The 19,070-nt window shown below is 35.1% G+C and overlaps 1 protein-coding gene across 6 annotated transcripts in view; it reads left to right on the top strand.

Annotated features, from left to right (window-relative positions):
- The window catches only part of VPS13C (vacuolar protein sorting 13 homolog C), a 182,293-nt gene that overhangs the window by 106,182 nt on the left and 57,041 nt on the right, over positions 1–19,070 (top strand). For all 6 annotated transcript variants that reach the window (XR_003516050.1, XM_027572704.2, XM_027572703.2 and 3 more), the window contains 8 exons: positions 161–264; positions 5,573–5,740; positions 6,398–6,702; positions 7,654–7,801; positions 11,095–11,245; positions 13,509–13,618; positions 16,213–16,382; positions 17,891–18,138. Coding sequence is in view for 5 of the 6 variants with exons in the window: in XM_027572704.2 (XP_027428505.1) it covers positions 161–264; positions 5,573–5,740; positions 6,398–6,702; positions 7,654–7,801; positions 11,095–11,245; positions 13,509–13,618; positions 16,213–16,382; positions 17,891–18,138 (1,404 nt within the window). In the remaining variant the exon portion in view is untranslated. The remainder of the gene's footprint in view (positions 1–160; positions 265–5,572; positions 5,741–6,397; positions 6,703–7,653; positions 7,802–11,094; positions 11,246–13,508; positions 13,619–16,212; positions 16,383–17,890; positions 18,139–19,070) is intronic.

The following is a 19,070-nucleotide window of genomic DNA, read 5'->3' as shown; positions in this document are numbered from 1 at the left end:
TATTAGGCATCTCATACATAGAAGTTGATACCTTTACTATGTGTAATAGTAATTATATTCATTCTCTATCTTGGTAGTATATTTTTTAACTTGATTAAATACCACTGAATCGGTTCACTTGGATTGGGTGAAAAGTTTGTAAATGTTATGTTTCCCATAGGAATGGATGCCTCTATTTCTGTGAAGCCAAAGAAGACTGACATGTTTGCCAGACTTAAGGATATAGTAATTACGAATGTTGATTTGCTGTCCATTCACAAAAAGGTAATTAAAAAATAGGTTTCAGGGAAAGGAGGCTGTTCAAGATGTCAGGGAAGGAAGATCCTGAACTCACCTCCCCTACAGCCGTAACAGTTCTATAGCTACAAATGAGATAATTTTCTCTGAAAAAGTCTTGAAAACTAGATGAACAGCACCTTCACAACAAAAGATAAAAGGGCCACATCAAGATGTGTGGGAGAGGCAGAGATATACTCTTGCTGCCATAGCTTGCAGGCACCCATAGCATACACAGGCGATGCCCCAGGAGTGCCTGGCTCTGGTGTCCAGGTGGGATTGTGCTTCCGGGCCCTATTGGTCATGTCCTGTTCTGTTCAAGGCCACTCCTTCAGTGGGAAAGGTAGGTCTTTCACCTAATACATAGAAACAAACACAGAGAATCAAGCAAAACGAGGAGGCAGAGGAATGTGTCCAAATGAAGACAAAGGCAAACCTCAAAAAAACCCTTAATGAATCGGTGATAGTTTTCCTGATAAAGTGTTCAAAGTAACGGTCATAGTGATGCTCACCAAACTCAGGAGAAGAGGGGATGAATAGAATGGGAACTTCAACAAAGAGATACAAAATACATGAAAGGACCAAACAGAAGTCATAGAGCCTAAGAATACAATAGCTGAATTAAAAAATACCCCCCCAGCGGGGCTCAGCAACAGACTGGGTGAAGCAGAACAGATCAGTGGGCTGGAACACAAAACAATGGAATTTACCCACACAGAGCAGCAGAGCAAAAAAAGAAAATTAAGAAAAAAAGATGATAACTGAAAGGACCTATGAGGCAACATGAAGTAGAATAATATCCACCTTATAGGAATCCCCAAAGGAGAAGAGAGAAAGGGACAGAAAATCTATTTGAAGAAATAATGGTTGAAAACTTCCCTAAACTGGGAAAGGGACTATCCCCGAAAGTTCCAAATAAGATGAACACCAAGACACATTTTAATTAAACTGTCAAAAATTAAAGAGAATTTTAAAAGCAGCAAGAGAAAAAGAACTTGTTAGTGTACCAAGAAAACCACATAAGGCAGTCAGCAGATTTTCAGCAGAAACTTCGCCAAACCAGAAAATGGCATGACATGTTCAAAGAACTGAAAGGAAAAAACTTTCAACTAAGAATACTCCACCTGGTAAGGCTATCATTTAGAATAGAAGGAGAGAGAAAGAATTTTTCAGACAAACAAAAGCCAAAGAACTTGTAACGATTAACTGGACTTACAAGAATGTTAAAGGGACTTTTTCTAGCTGAAAAGAAATGGCACTAATTAATAACAAGCATATGAAAATAAAAATCTTACTGGAAAAAAATATATAGTAAAGGGTGGATTAACAACTTCTTAAAGCTAGAATGAAAGTTAACAGACAAAAGTAAAAATAGCTATGGTTATAATTAGTTTATGGATACAAAGGATAAAAAGGTATAAAATGTGACATAAAAAAATATAAAATGGGGGGGAGACAGTAAAAATGTGGAGTTTTGGAATGTATTCAAATTTAAGTTTCTGTCAACCAAACAGGCTGTTATCCACATAGGATGTTTTATGTGAACTTCCAAGGTAACCACCCAGCAAAACTTACAGTAAATGCACAAAAGAAAATAAGGAAGGAATGTAAATAAAACACTAAAGGAAATCATCAAACCACAAGGGAAGTGAGACTCCATCAAAAAGCTGTTAGAGCTAATAAATGAATTCAGTAAAGTTGCAGGATACAAAATTAGCATACGAAAATCTGTTGCATTTCTATACAGTAATAATGAACTATCAGAGAATTTAGGAAAACAATCCCATTTACAGGTGCATCATAAAGAATAAAATATCTTGGAAAAAAATACCTAGGAATAAATTTAACCAAGTAGGTGAAAGACCTGTACACCGAAAACTGTGAAACATTGTTGAAAGAAATTGAAGAAGACACAGATAAATGGAAACATATTTCATGCTCATGGATTGAAATAATTAATATTGTTAAATTGTCCATACTAAAAGCATTCTACAGACTGTGTGCAATTCATATCAAAATTCCAGTGGCATCTTTCACAGAAATAGAACAATTCTAAAATTTGTATGAAAACACAAAAGACCCCAAACAACCAAAATGATCTTCAGAAAGAACAAAGCCAGAGATCTCATGCTCCCTGATTCAAACTATTCTACAAGGCTATGGTAATCAAGAGTATGGTATTGGCATTAAAACAGACATAGATCAATGGAACAGACTAGAAAGCCCAAAAATAGACCCATGTACATATGGTCAATTAATTTTCAACAAAGGAGGCAGGAATATACAGTGGGGAAAGGGCAGTCTTTTTAGTAAATGTGTTGGACAGCTACATGCAAAAGAATGTAATTGTCAATTAAATGGGACAGCTACATATAAAAGCATGAAACTGGACCGCTGTCTTTACACCATATAACAAATTTAATTCAAAATGGATGAAAGACTTGAATATAAGACCCAAATCTAATACTCCTAGAAGAAAACATACATGGCAAGGTCCCTGACAATTGGTCTTAGCTAAGATGTTTTCTTAGATCTGACTCCAAAGGCAGGAGCAACAAAAGCAAAAATTTTAAAATGTGACTACATGACACTAAAAAGCTGTATAGCAGAGGAAGCCATCAGTATATCAAAAAAGCAGCCTACTGAATGGGAGAAGATTTTGCAAATCATGTATCTGACAAACAGTTAATATCTAAAATATATAAAGAACTCATACAAATGAATATCCAAAAAACCAAACAATCTGGTTAAAAAATGAGCAAAGGACCTGAATAGGCATTTTTGCAAAGAAGACATATAGGTTGCCAACAGGCACATGAAAAGATGCTCCGCATCACTAATCACTAGGGAAATGAAAATCAAAAGCACAATGAAATACCACCTTACATCTGTCAGAATGGCTTTTATCAAATAGATATGAAATAACAAGGGTTGGTGAGGATGTGGAGAAAAGGGAACTCTCATGCCCAATTGGTGGGAATGAAAATTGGTACAGCCACTATGGAAAACAATATGGAGGTGCCTCAAAAAATTAACGAAAGAACTTTCATATGATCCAGCAATTCCACTTCTGAGTATCTGTCTGAAGAAAACAAAAACACTAATTTGAAAAGATACATCACCTCTGTGTTTATTGCAGCATTATTTACAATAACCCAGGTGTGGAAACAACCCCAAGTGTCCATCAATAGATGAATGGATAAAAAAGATGTGGTGTATATATACAATAGAATATTACTCAGCCATAAAAAAGAATGAAGTCTTGCCATTTGTGACAATATGGATAGAGCTTGAGGTTATTATGTTAAATGATATAAGTCAGACAGAGCAGGACAAATATGGTATGATTTCACTTACAAGCAGAAACTAAAAACCAAAACAAAAACCTTAGACTACTAGCAAATAGAGTAGTGGTTGTCAGAAGGAAAGGTACTGGGGAGATGAAATAAGTGAAGGGGATCAAAAGGTACAAACTTCCAGTTATAAAATAAATATGTCATAGAGACAAAGTATAGCATGGGGCATACAGTCAGTAATATTGTATGAACTTTGTATGGTGACAGGTGGTAACTAGACACTCTGGTGAGTAATTTGCAATGTATACCAATGTCAAATCACTATGTTGTACACGTGAAACAAATACAGTATTTTATGTCAGTTATACTTCACTTAAAAAAAAAAGAAAAAGGAAAACCAGTTACACTCCAAAATAAGATGCCATTATCCCCATGAAAATTTGGGTTAAATATTAGAAGATACTTCACACAGAAAGATTATGAATGGTCATAAAGAATATTAAGGATGTTCAACAACACTAGTTATCAGGTAAATGTAAATTAAAGCCACAAGGAGATACATACCCATTTCAGGGGCTACATTAAAAAAAAATGACAATACAAGATAAACCCTTAATGAGAAAAAAAAATGACAATATCACCTATTGGCAAGGATTGTAGCAACTGGAACTTATGTTGCTGGTGGGACTGTATAATTATATAATCACTTTGGAAAATAGTTTCAGAGTTTCTTAGAGAACCCAATATTACCATATAACTCAGCAATTCCAGTCCTGTGCATTTCCCCAAGAGAAATGAAGACACATGTCCACGGAAATCTTTGAACATGAACATTCATAACAAGTTTGTAATCATAACCCCAAACTGGAAACAATCCAAATGCCCATCCAAAGAGGAATGGGTAAACAAACTGTGGCATATCCAAACAGTAGAATACTACTCAGCTATAAAAAGGGAAAAAAAATAGTGATACTATTTATGTAATGGGGTGAATCTCAACATGCTTAATGAGAGAAGGCAGACACAGAAGAGAACATATCCTTTGATTCCACTTACATGAAGCTCTAGAAAAGACTAATTTAGTAAGTGAAAGCAGATCAGTAGTTGTTTGGATCTGGGTTTGGGGGAGGGTCAGGGATTAGCTGAAGGGGAGGGGCTCAAAGGAACTTTTTGGGGTGATGGGATATTCTATATCTTGTTTTGGTGGTATTTACATGGGTGGTATAAATTTGTCAAAATTTCTCAACGTTTATACTTAGGAAATGAATGCATTTTATTATATGCAAACTATACCTTAAAAAGTTAATTTAAGAATAATTATTTCACAAAAAATTAGAATGTACAGATTAATAGAAACCAAAAAAACAAACAGGAAAAAATGCTTTTTAATGAAAAGTAATTTCTGTATTGAAATTTACTTTTGGGACGCCTGGGTGGCTCAGATGGTTAAGTGTCTGCATTCAGCTCAGGTCATGGTCCCAGGGTCCTGGGTTCCAGTCCCATATCAGGCTCCTTGCTCAGTGGGGAGCCTGCTTCTCCCTCTCCCTCTGCCCCTCCCTCCTGCTTGTGCATGCTGTCTCTCTCTCTCTTTCTGACAAAAAAATAAAATCTTAAAAAAAAAAGAAATTTAGTTTTGATTTTTGTGTTTAAAATGCCTTTATTCATTTGTTCATTATATATTCATTAATTGTTATGTGTCAGGTAGTTTGTTAGGGATTGGCCATGAATATGGTTATTCTGTGCTTTCACATGGTGTATAGACTATGTGATTTATAAGTTATGTCTGACCAATTAAGTGATTGATACTTTCATTGATCAAAACAATTTTTGTAGAAATAGGAAAAAGTTTTATTAAGTATAATCTTTTAACACTTTATTGAAAGTTGAATTTAAATGGTGCTTCATATATCAAGGATTTTTTAATAAGGGAACTTTTTTATAATAGAGCTCTTTTGATATAGCTCTTTTCCTGTAATAACCAGTTAATTTAATACTTTTAGGCTGTCTCTATTTTGGGAGATGAAGTCTTTAGGTTCCAAATGACTCTTTATCCAGATGCTACAGAAGGAAAGGCCTATGCTGATATGTCTAAAGTAGATGGGAAACTTAGTCTCAAAGTGGGTTGTATCCAGATTGTTTATGTTCATAAATTCTTCATGTCTCTTTTGGTAAGTTTATTTTTAAATGTATTTGTTTCTCATGGAGACCTAAATATTTTTGCCTATACATTTGAACCTAGATAGTCAAAATATTTACTAATAGGGCTGTGTAATAAATACCCAGATGCTGAACAGAATATTATAGTGAAGGAAATCCTTTACATGATGGATAACCAAATGAATTTTTGTTATTATTGTTACCATTCTTTCACATTTCCATAGTTATATAATTTAAAAGTACTTTTTTGATGTTTAATTTAGGTATTTTCAGTGTTGTTTTATGAAATACCCTTAAAGGTATTTAGCTAAAAGATTTTTTTTTATGAAGGAATTTACAACTTTTGATTATAATTGTGATCAACAAGGCCATAAAATTTTCTTTTAATTATTTCCATGTAAATGTCATGGGCTGAAGAGTTTTAAACTGTTCGTGCCTCTTAGCAGGGCTGTTATTCAAGGCTTATAAGTCATGGATTTCTACCTAAACCATGAGAGGTGACAGTTGTTATTATCTCAGAGTATGTCTTTCTAGACTTAACACTCTCCATATATACAATCATAAATAGCATCTCTTTTAACTCTTTTATTTAGTTTTTAAAGCAAATGCTTTTTAAAGTTAGTCCTGTTTTTTTTTTAGGAAATCTAAATATCAGTCTCTTCCAACAGAACTTCCTCAACAATTTCCAAACTGCCAAAGAAGCTTTGAGCTCAGCCACAGTCCAGGCTGCAGAAAGAGCTGCTTCCAGCATGAAAGACTTGGCTCAAAAGAGTTTCCGCCTTTTGATGGATATTAACTTGAAAGCACCAGTTATTATCATTCCTCAGTCTTCAGTATCGCCAAATGCTGTTGTAGCAGATCTGGGTTTAATCAGAGTTGAGAACAAATTTAGCTTAGTTCCTATGGAACATTATTCTCTTCCTCCAGTCATTGACAAGATGAACATTCAACTAACTCAGTTGAAGTTGTCCAGGTATAAATATATAATTCAGTTGTGTATTACTGCTAGAAGTAGAATTCTCATAAAATCTTTGCTAGGGATAAAATACTCTCGTGATTTGTGGTTCTCATTTCTTATTTTTTGTAATTACAAAACCATGACCATTGGTTTTTGGTCAGTGGTAATACTAGTGCACTTCATAGAATCTCTGTTTTGTCTTACTACATTTATAATGTGATTTTGTCCATTTTATAAAAATTTCCTATTAAAATTTACTCAATAGCACTTAATTTGGATTTATTTTTTTCACTTTGCATAATAGCTATTTTCTGTAGATGGGAAAAAATTTCTTAAAATGTAATAAAAGTTAAGATTTTTTTTCTCATTTCCAAACCTTGTCACATTTGGGAATTCTCAGTGTGTTATCTAAAGGATTATTGAATCCAAATGGGAAAGTGTTGGGTCTGTTGAATGACAAGAATACTCATTTTGTTGTACAAATGGTTGTTGGCAGTCATGCTCAAAATGACTGTTACCATATGTTTGTTTAACATGTAGGTTTGGTGAGTTTTTCCCTTTGAGTTTGGAGAAGTACCTATAACACAAAACTAAGGATTAAGTAGACTTTCTTTGTCCTCCAAGTTTTGGAGGATGTTAACATTTGTTTGTATGACACTGCACTAGTTGCTAATATTTGAACAGTCTTTGTGAAAGTAGTAAATAGTGTAATAGTCATACTTTCTGTCCTTGAAATCAGCATGACATAGGTTTTGTTTTAGAAGCTCTTGATTTAATCTGATTTGGATTGATCCGTGAAAAGAAGCGTGTTTTATTTTTTTTATTTTTTTTAAGAAGCACGTTTTAAAGAATTAGGATAGTAGCCTTCAGTATCTAGGAAAACTGTGGAAACTTACACAGTATGATAGTCTTCATTTTAAGATGTAGATTTCAAAAATATAAAATAAATTCTTATTTATCTTTCAGAACTATTTTGCAGGCTGTCTTGCCACAACATGACATTGAAATTTTAAAACCAGTCAACATGCTTTTGTCCATACAGCGAAATTTAGCAGCAGCATGGTATGTGCAAATTCCAGGGATGGAGATAAAAGGAAAACTAAAACCTATGTTGGTAAGTGTATGTATACAGTGTATGAAAATTTCTAGGTAGGCTTTTATCATTGATTACAGTGCCATTCTAGCGTACATCAGAAATGATGAAGCAGGGGTGCCTGGGTGGTACAGTTGGTTGGGCATCCAATCGTTGGTTTTGGCTCAGGTCGTGATCTCAGGGTTGTGAAATCGAGCCCTGCATTGGGCGCCACACTTGGTGCAGTTGTGGAATCTGCTTGAGTTTCTCTCTGCCCCTCCTGCTTGTGCTCTGTCTCTCTCTCTCTCTTTCAAATAAATAAATAAATCTTAAAAAAAAAAGTGAGAAAGCATTAAAAAGTAATACTTTGTTAACTGAAAGTGAGGTCATCCTAATTCTCACACTTTTCTTTATTTCACTTTAGTCACATATCTGGTAAACCCAGCAAGAAGTCTGAGATGAAACCCATTGGAGTCTACTGAAAATATTATTAATAATTTTGGAAAGTTCTATTAAAGTTTTAGGCAGTTGAATGCTAAGACAGTATAAAGTAATATTTAGATACCACATTCAAAGCACCTTAGGAGTATTTTTTTTTAAAGATTTTTAATTTATTTGAGAGAGAGAGTACGCAAGTGGGGAGAGGGAGAGGGACAAGCAGACTCCACGCTGAGCATGGAGTCTGACTCGGGGCTCAATCCTGTGACCCTGAGGTCATGACCTAAGCCAAAATTGAGAGTCACTTAACTGACTGAGCCACCCAGGCACCCTGCCACCCCCCCTCTTTTAATTAGAAAAGTGGACATTTTAAATAGGTGAATATGTATATTTGGTAAGCATATAAATATAGAAATATTTATAATAGTGTAGTCAGCAGGTCATGTGTTGGCTCACAGGGAGAGATGATACTGGTCAAAGATGCTTATGGAAGTATAGGAATCCTATGGTTCTTTTATACCTGTGTGTGAAACCCATGAAGCCAAACAGTAGGGGGTAGGGGAGGAGAGAAAGTGACTAAACAGAGTGTGTGAAAAACAAATAAAAATTTATTTTTAATACCTGTGATTACTTGAGAGTTAGTTCTTGATAAAACAGAAAGGGTCAAAGGAGTGGAGTTCTACTAGGGAAGAAGTTAAAACTGAAGTTTATTTTAGGGATCAAAGGTCCTGTGTGTGGTTATGAGTGGATGCAGTATATGGGACGAGTGTCTATTTAGGGTAGTCATAAAGACTTCTCTCTTTCAGAGTATGTGACTCTTCTTTTAACTTCTGCCTTGCTGTTAAGAGATTAGATTCCAGGGTTAATATTGGACCTTTCCCCTTGCTCTCAAAGATTGTGTGGTTATAGGTTTGCTGAAAGCAAAAGTAAAACCTATATGTCTATCAGTAGAAGAATGTGGACCAAACGATGGTATATTCATACAGTGGGCATTATAAAGCAGATAACATGAGTGAGCTAAAACTATATGAAATGAAATGGGTATATCCTAAACATAAAAATGGAAAAAATTGAGTTGTAAAATGATAGTACAATTCTATATTATTTCAAATTTTACAACAGGCAAGACAATGGACAGTGCTATATATTGTTTACAGGGAATGCAATAGTGGTAAGTGTAAGAAAGCATTCATGGGAAGAATAATTCTCTAATTCAGCATAGTGTCTTTCTCTGAAGAGGAGAATGGAGGGGATGGGGTCTCAAAGAAGTAAACATGGGGCTTCTACAATATCTGTAATCGGGAAACAAGATCTGAAGGAAATATAGCGACTTGTAAGATTTGACAAAGCTAGATGATAGGTACACTGGGGAGGATTATTGTATTCTCTCTGCTTTCCTTTATGCTGGAAGTATTTCAAAAGAAACAAGAAAAACAGTAACAAATCCATCAGTTTAACATCAAAGTGTGATCATCAGTTTAACTAAAAGGACCCCTGTTAAATCAAGAATGTATCCGTAGTGGGTATAGTTTCCACTGCCTAATGTGTCAGCAATCCAGGCCTCTCAGAACACCCCCTCATTGGTATGAGTCTGTGTACTTTTCCTGGGTCTGGAGTGCAGCTAAGAAAGGATATCAGGTAGGTAACATCAGTAAGTTGTTTTGGGTAGGTCAGCTTGACAGTTCTTAAACAACTGTGGGGCCATCTCTCAAATTGTCCTTCAGACTTATTGAAGGGTGAATCGAAGTACATGATACAGGTGCTCTTTTCAACCACAGGAAACCAGAGGAGGTGGTGAAGTTAGCTCCTTTTCAGGCCGTTGTAATATCTTGGTTGGTATCACACTCAGGAATGAATATACAAGGAATTTCTGGGGAGTTAAATTGACATCTGTTCTCCTAGGACTGGGGCTTGGGGCAAACAAGAAATCCTTGGTCATTATCTCATGCTAAAATATCTCCCCATTTTCATTTAGGCTGGGAATCAGGCAGCTCAATAGGGGCCTACTTTGGGTAACAATGCAGGGCTTGCTTGATCTCAGGACTCTGAGAGCACAACCTGAGCTGAAATCAAGCGTTGAATGCTCAACCAACTGAGCCACCCAGGTGCCCCATATTTCTCTTAAAGATTGAGAAACCTGAGTTAAGGAGGCTAAGAAACTTGGCAAACAGCATAGCCTGAAAGTGGTACAGTTGATACAGAGCTCCCTGATTCAAAAGCTCTTGATCTTCCTCCCTCCCTCCCTCTCTTTCTTCCATCCTTCCTATCTTTCTCTCTTTTCTTTTTTCTTGTCACATATCCCCTTTCATAAAGGTAGGAGATGAATAAGATATTCCTTTCCTGCTCTGCGCTTTGGTTTTTAAAATTTCTTGTTAGATGCATTAGTTATTGTTCTAAGTGACATTATTCTTGATAGGTATGTCCAGATGCATATGTACAGGGAATAAGAGCTACATTGAAGGAGAGAATCTTTTTACTTCTTGGTGGGGGTTAGAAACTGAACAGCACTCTTCATGTACTGAGTTTGGATGGAAGTGAAGTGGAGCTGGTTCTGGGCCAGAAGAGAGAGAGGCAGAGCAGAGATGAGGAGACAGAGGGGAGAGAAGCACAGGTCCAGGAACATACAAGAAAGATAGGAACAGACAAGGCAAGAAGAGTGATGGATGCAGGGGCTTGGGCGTGGGTGCAGGCAGAAGGGTGTCTGCACACACGAGGAGTGTCCCATACTATACAAGATGAAATACCTCTCTCCTGTATTTACTGCCCCAACTCTTTTTTGTTGTTGTTGTTGTTGTTCAGATGGACATTGAATTTGAGGAACTGTAAATTAAGACATGGATATGATATTCTGCGTTTTTATTCCTTTATATTAACAACAACTTATTGTTGCTTTCTAGGTTGCTCTCAGTGAAGACGACTTAACAGTTTTAATGAAAATTTTGCTGGAAAATCTCGGAGAAGCTTCTTCACAGCCAAGCCCTACACAGTCTACCCAGGAGGCTGTAAGAGTAAGAAAAGATGTTCTGGGTGGGCCGGACCACCTCAAAGGTACACATTGATGAAGGTTTTTGCTTTGATCATGGAGAAAAATTAGTGTTAACGCTGTATTTATGTTTAGTGGTCTTTTTAGTTGTCCAGCCTAATGTGGTATGAACTGATTCAATATTGTAGTATTTACTGTGGAAAATTGACTGGTACAGGGTCTGGGGCTGCCTTGGAGCTCCCAAGGAAAGGAGGTATGCTCATTGTCTTCTATAAGGGGAGAGGCCATCTCTTGTCTGCAGGATACATGTTTGCCCTTTACTTGTAAAATGTGAATTTGCTGAATTCAAGAGCCACCGAGGTGGTAGACCTTGCAAGAGAGCAAATTAGGCACGCAGTGAAATAAGGTCCCAAAATAATAGAGAGAAAAGGGTCTTGGTATCCTACTCAGATGACTGGCCCATAACAAAGCTGTATAAAAACAGCTTTACTTATCTGGTTTTATTAGTGAATGATGTAGTCATATACATAAGAGAATTTTCCAGATTATTAGAATGGAATCTTTTGAAAGCACTGAGCCTTTTAAATTCAGTCATTTTAAAAAAGATAATTTTTAGATGAACCATGAGAGACGATGGACTCTGAAAAACAAACTGCGGGTTCTAGAGGGGAGGGGGGTGGGGGATGGGTAAGCCTGGTGATGGGTATTAAAGAGGGCATGTTCTGCGTGGAGCACTGGGTGTTATGCACAAACAATGAATCATGGAACACTACATCAAAAACTAATGATGTAATGTATGGTGATTAACATAACAATAAAAAATTTTAAAGAAAATAACTTATAAAAGTGTCCTTCTTGCTCAGTTATATAAAATATACTTTTACTCTTTTTTCATCATTTAAAGTCATTGACGTGAACATCATGTTTTATTAGACTTGTAAATATTAGATTAAAATTTACATGGCTGAAAAGATTTGAAGTACCCCTTGTCCTTCTAATAAATGTCCCCAGACTGCTCTGCTTTTATAATGCTCAGATTATCAGCTATTACTTCAGAAAGTAATAGAGATAAAACTGCCAGTTAATAATACCATTAATATTGCTTCTCCTATAGTTGGGCCCAGTGTGTTTTGAAGTATCACAACATAAATTACTAGAGCAGTGTGCACAAAAGTTTTTTGTTTTAGGTGGATAGTAATGAGTGCTACATGAGCTTGGTGAGGCCAGCATCCCTCCCCAGCCTGGGTTTATGCTACGGTACGGATAAATGCTAGATAAGCAGGCTCTTGCTATGGTTAGACAGGAACTATGTACAGATGAATAAAAATAGCAGGCTGGCTTTATGTGATTAATGATCTCATTATGTTCAGCTGTGGTCAATTTGTGTTTCTGGTTCTGGCTATATGGTTAATGTGGTCCGTGGGAGAACTTGTGAATTCAGATGAAAGCAGGTGACAGTGAAGATTGGAATATGAATTACTTTCAGGAAAAGTGAAGGAAAAAAATCCTAGTGTTTCCCAACTTGGAGAAGCCTTTATGTGGTTAAAGTTAGGCAATGTTTGCTCTTCCAGTATCTTGTTGAGAGCACTTCCCTGTAAATGATCAAAGAATAGAATCAATCTCCAAAAGAGATGATAAATTGACTTTGTAAGAGTGATTGAAAAGCAATATCTATTCTTAATCATACCGTCTAAAAAGTTTTTTTAATAATGAGGGAATGGACAAAATTACTTCTTGAAATCTCTTTTACTTCAGAATTCCAAAGGCTCCCTGCCCCATATTGTATTTGACCTCTGTTTGACTCTGCTATGAATTATATTCTGTTCTTGTCAAGGGTAATGAGTTGGGTGGTGTAGGTAATGAAAGATAGTGAGAATTGCACTGTGCTGGCAGAGGACCTCTTACTATCTAGTTGTCTGTTCAAGGACAAAGTATTTTATTTTTCTGTGCCTCCAGTTTCATAATCTCTTGACATTGGCTTATAACCATTTAAGTTAAATGCTTTGATAATTGTAAACTACTCTTGATGAGCAGTCTCACTCTGGGGGGGCTTTTAAAAAAAAAAGTTGTCTTTATACTCTACAAGACCCCCTCTTTTTGTTGCTTTTTAAAAAATGTAGATGGCCTGCCCCTGTCATTTTGCCCTGTACTAAACATATAGAATAAATCATTGCCATTTTAATTAATTGTCTTATAATATGGTTTAAAGAATCCTAGAAAGTATGATACATATTTAGAATAAGTTATTATCTTAGCTTTTTAAATAAGTATAAAATAATATACCTACTTAAAGCTTTTTAATTTTCATACTTATGTTTGATCCATCAGAACAAGATTTGCCAGACTCAAAACTTTCTATGGACCAAAGTGTCGCTCTTCAATTTGACTTTCACTTTGAATCTCTTTCCATTGTCCTTTATAACAATGATACCAACCAGGTATGTAGTAAATGTCTTTATTTAGAAAAAATCTTTAGCTCTTGATATTTACTTTTAGAATATTGGCATTTTTTGATTTGACTAGTTAAAAAATTAATGTGTCTCTTAAATTCTATTTGGCCTACAGAATATACATTGGTCTTGCTCTTTCTTCACTTTGTTAGTATTTCTAATCTTATTCAGCTAAGGAAAAGTTTTCACTTCTTTCCAAGTAACATCAGCTCTGAAACCACTTAGATTCATCTCTAGTAGAGGAATTTTATATGTGAATAATTAATTATATGTGTAATTTTATTACATAGCTATATATGGATACATATATAACTATTTAAGGAGAATAATTTAGTAGTAGCTTTAGAACATTAAAAGATTCTTTTAAAATTAATGATTATCCAGGATATATAAGCATTAATTATGTTTCTTTTTTTTGCATTATGTTTCTGTTGAATAAATATATGTAATAGATATGTATGAAAGATACTTATTAGTGGATTGAAGAACCAAGATCTAGTGCCATGATTTGAAGTAATTAATGTACCAGTGGTATTTTAGAAAGTTATTTTTTGTTATGTAGATAGTATCTTCAATAAATATTTTTATTAGATCAGTTGTCATAATACTCATAATAAATACATCATATGATAATAACCATAATCTGCATTGATTATATCTGTTGTTAATGTTTATGTTATCTTATGTTTTATATTGTTTTCTCAGTTACACAATATTCATATATTATTAATGTTGAGCCTTGAGCTAGTATCTGCCATTTATGCAATGAAGTACTTTCATTTCTAATGTTTAATGTTAATGAAAAGAACAGAAAATGACCTATTGGAAAATGAACAGTTAAATGTATTCTTCATTTCACTTAAGGTATCATCATTCTACTGGTTTCCCAGCCTTAGAATGTTGGTATCTTTTTTACTTCTTTCTTTGTTGACCTTTATTCATTAGACACTGAGTATTGTCATTTTTTTCTTTGTTCTTTCCTGTCACTTCTCACTACTACTTTATTGGAAACTTCTTCATTCACCCTACTGCAATGGCTTCCTTGTTTGTTGCTCTTTTTCCTTTCATCCACACTAGACAGTGGCACAAGTTCAGTTTCCTAAATGAATCTCATGTAGCCATTTCAACTTCCCATTCCACTAAAAACCACTCAGTATTATGTTACCTGAATTTTACCTTATTAAAAAGATTCAGTGGCTCCAAGTTGTTTACATCAGTAACTATACTGTGATCAGCAGATGTGTCACAGGTCATTTCTATTAATAATTACAGATCAAAAGTTTGTGAATTATTTACATTTTTAAAACTTACATTCCAAATTTGCCAATAATGTCGGTAATGCCTGACCCCATATGCATGCAATGTACTGTCTGCATGTGATGTGACAGATGCAGAGTTAGAACCAGTGTGCCAGGAATGGCACTCAGCGTGCCCTTTATATCAATGCCATCGTCTATAGTGAGCAATATACCTGAGGTGGTTTACTTCCCTGAAGAGAATTTTGTTGGGTGGTTTGTTGTTGTTTTCTTTTGGGGGGGGGGGCAGTTGTTTTTTTAGTCTGGGCATACAGACTTTACGTACAGAATTTGGAGCTATGTGTTATGATTAAATAAAGATTGAGTTCCTTTTTCCTGTAAATGAAAGTTTAAATCTTTAGTTGGAGATTTGAGACCTCGGTTAGGCCCCTGTATTTCCAGCCCTCATTCCCTACCATTCTTTTTTTTTAAGTTTTTATTTAAATTCTAGTTAGTTAACATATGGTGTAATATTGGTTTCAGGAGTAGAATTTAGTGATTCATAACTTACATATCCTACCATTCTTTAATTGGAATATTCAAGCCTAAGCAGCTTGTACCTTGTGCCCTTGGAGCATCTCTGAACTATTTACTCATGTTTTTTTCCCCCATCTAGAATATCTTCTACTTCCTCTTAGCCCGTATAATCTCACCCAGTCTCTGAGGCTCAATTCACTTCTCACTTTCATAAATTTTTCTCAGCCCACAGTGATCTCTTTGACCCTCTGAGCTTTTGCTGTTTGTGTTCTTTACCTAATCACTTAATATTCTTTGTGGAATATGGGAGGATTAAATGTGAATAAATAAATGACTACATGTCAGTCTTTGATCAGTTACAACTTCTGGCATCTCCTTGTGATGGTTCTTGTAATGTATTTCTATTTTCTATATTTGTTAGGTTGTAAGCTCACTGAGATCACCTACTATGTCTTGTTCTTTCTCATAAACACATAGTTCCTATCACAGTGTTTTTTTTACAGAAGAGCTCTTTAAATATTTATTAGACTGATTAATAAAAATATTTCCTGATTATTTTTATTTCCATTAAACTGCGATGTAAATGTTTATATATTAACCATTGTTGAATATCAGCATGCACATGCGTATTTTTTTGTATATACCTATACACTCACAAACATACATATTATTGTTTTATTCCTGTGTTTTAACACCCATGTTTTTAAATTTTATTGATTTGCCTTTTGTCTCTGAGTTAAGAAATGTGTTTAAAAGTAGTTGCCTACTATTTAAAGATAATTGATTCTTTTGCTTGAAAACATGCCACAGGAATCCAAACTTTCATTTCACAATGACAGTTTCCGGCTTGGTGAACTCAGACTACATCTTATGGCCTCTGTAGGGAAGATGTTTAAGGATGGCTCAATGAATGTCAGCCTTAAACTTAAGACATGCACTCTTGATGATCTCAGAGAAGGCATTGAGAGAGCAACATCAAGGTTTGTCATCTCTGAACTTGCTGTACATTATGTAAGGTTGACATTATACCTTGCATTGCTGCCAGGCATTGATTGCTAGGCTTGGGATTATCAAAAGAGGTCTTTGGTCGTACTTCAGTTTGAAGTGCATCAAGAAGTAGTGCTAATATTAGATTCAATTGCTTTGAAGTTTGATTTAAAGGGACATTTAATAATAAAATGGAGTACCATCTTAAAAGCGGAAACTAAGAGAATGTTAGGATTTTAACAATGAAATCCACATGGGGTGGTTTGTTGGTAATATTTTTCTAAATTGTCTCCAGTAGGCAGGATTTTTTTTTTTAATGTCTGAAAGTTTTAAATTTTTGTCTTATTTATTTTGTCTTTATACATATATTTTTAAAAGATTTATTTATTTTAGAGAGAGAGCACAAGTGGGGTAAGGAGCAGGAGAAGCAGACTCAAGTGGGGTGAGGTGTAGAGAGAGAGAGGGAGAAGTAGACTCTCCGCTGAGCAGGGAGCCTGATATGGGGCTCGATCCCGGGTCTCCAGGATCATGACCTGAGCTGAAGGCAGACACTTAACTGACTGAGCCTTCCGGGTGCCCCAATTTTGTCTATATATTTTAAAACAGTGTTCTGAAATTTCTTTCAAAGTTTTACTAGAAATGGAATCCCTAGCATTTTCACCTTATCAACCCAGTTTTATAAGTTTTATAAGTTAAAACATTAACTTATATCAGCCTTCAATAAAGTGGGAAATAATGTAAATTTAATAGTCAAATTATATTTTTATTCTTCCATCAAATAATGAGACATATTATTTTTGTGCTTGATGTTCTTTGGAGAAAAACTATGCTACTCCCTAAACTGGGACTCCACTGAATACATACTGGATACTTCTGAGCCGTTTGTTTTTCCTAGAGATGAATAAATGAGGAAAGAGTGCTAGCATGCAACCAGCTTTTCTAGTTTGCAAATTTCGTGTTTGGGGTGGCTGTCCACTGTTGCGTAGGCAAGAATGATAAAGGCCCTCCTCTGTTTGGTAACCTGCTTGTCCCAGCACATGTGAGAATGTGTGGGAACAGTCATTGCAGACCCTTGATAAACACTGGCTGATATGAATTGGATTGAATACTTTTGGACTCAAATTATAGAGGATGTTTGGAGATAAATTCGTTCAGGGAGGTTTTATTTTGTAAAATAATATAAAGAGGTTGTCTTTTAAGTTTTGTGGGACCACATTAATGTGTTTTGTTAATTGCTGAAATCCCTTTCAGTAGTCATTCATTTATTTTTCTGCTATTGCATTATAATTATAAAATATTCTGTAATTACTTAATAAAATGAATCATAGGAGACTACGCCTTGGTTGCTTATTAGCTAATTAGACTCTGGTTAACACTGATCTGTTTTCTATTCAGATTAAAAACTCGAAGGTGAAAGAAAGATTATTAAGATGTTTAGGAAATTTTTCATCTTTTAAATTATTTTTGCAGAAATAAAATAATGAATGTATATATTTTTTAGAATGATTGATAAAAAGAATGACCAAGATGACAACAGTTCTATGATTGATATAAGTTACAAACAAAGTAAAACTGGAAGTCACATTGATGCTGTTCTTGACAAGCTATACGTATGTGCCAGTGTGGAGTTTTTGATGACTGTGGCAGATTTCTTTATCAAAGCTGTGTCTCAGAATCCAGAAAATATGGCAAAAGAAGCACAGATTCCACTACGGCAGACAGCCACAGCAAAAATCAAGATGGAGAAAGGTTAGCAGAATTTATCTGTTGTAGATGACAACTTGTTAACAAAGATTACAGACAAGAAAAAAGATGAATGGACAATTTAAGAAAGTAAAATTGCTCTTTCCAATTTAAATATATTCTGTGGAAAAACTTTAGTAAGCATAAATTTTTCAGAGAGGTAGAGTAGAAATATTTATTGGATTAGTGGCTAGGAAACATCTGCTCTGGTTCCAACTCTGCCATTAACATTTCCTTACTTATCCAAAAATTGAGGGCGTTAATCTGGGTCTTTGGTTGGCAGCCTGTTTTATAGAAGGGCAATCTTTTATTTAAAGAAAATATATGGAAGAATTATAGCACATTGAAGAACAATTGAACAAATAGAGGCAGAGGGTGGGCGTATTGGAGCACCCAGCATGATGCCCCTGGACATCACTATAAACACCTTAAACTCAGTGGAGTGTTTGTGGATGTCTGGTCTTGATGTACATTGAAGTCACTTCCCTGTTCAATAAATTGTTTATTCCAGCATTACCAAGTAGACCAAGTGATTTTCTTTGTTAAATTATGACTCTCTAAGGTGAGGCATTTATCTTTCTAATGTATAACTCAGCAAGACTGGAAAATGCCATTTATTGGCAAGATCAGAATTTGATTTTTCCATTGATCTTTCCTAAACAGTCATCACATATGATATCTCTATATTCATACACATATTTAATGTATTTATACTATAGATTGTAGGACACTGTGTACTTTATGGTAAAGTCAAAGCGAACTTTGATATAAAGAGTCTCTTACCCTCTTCCTGATATTGCCCTCTCCTGTTTTTCCGTCCTTGTCCCTGCAACATAGCATAATACACGCTCATGTACATAATGTACACACCTTAATTCTGACAAAAATAACTTCAAAACAGGATTATTCTTGCTAGGTCAAAGTGGAAATGATCTTCT

Source organism: Zalophus californianus, chromosome 6, assembly GCF_009762305.2.
Source record: "Zalophus californianus isolate mZalCal1 chromosome 6, mZalCal1.pri.v2, whole genome shotgun sequence".
In the NCBI taxonomy this organism is placed as follows: domain Eukaryota; kingdom Metazoa; phylum Chordata; class Mammalia; order Carnivora; family Otariidae; genus Zalophus; species Zalophus californianus.
This window is presented reverse-complemented; position numbering and strand designations above follow the sequence as displayed.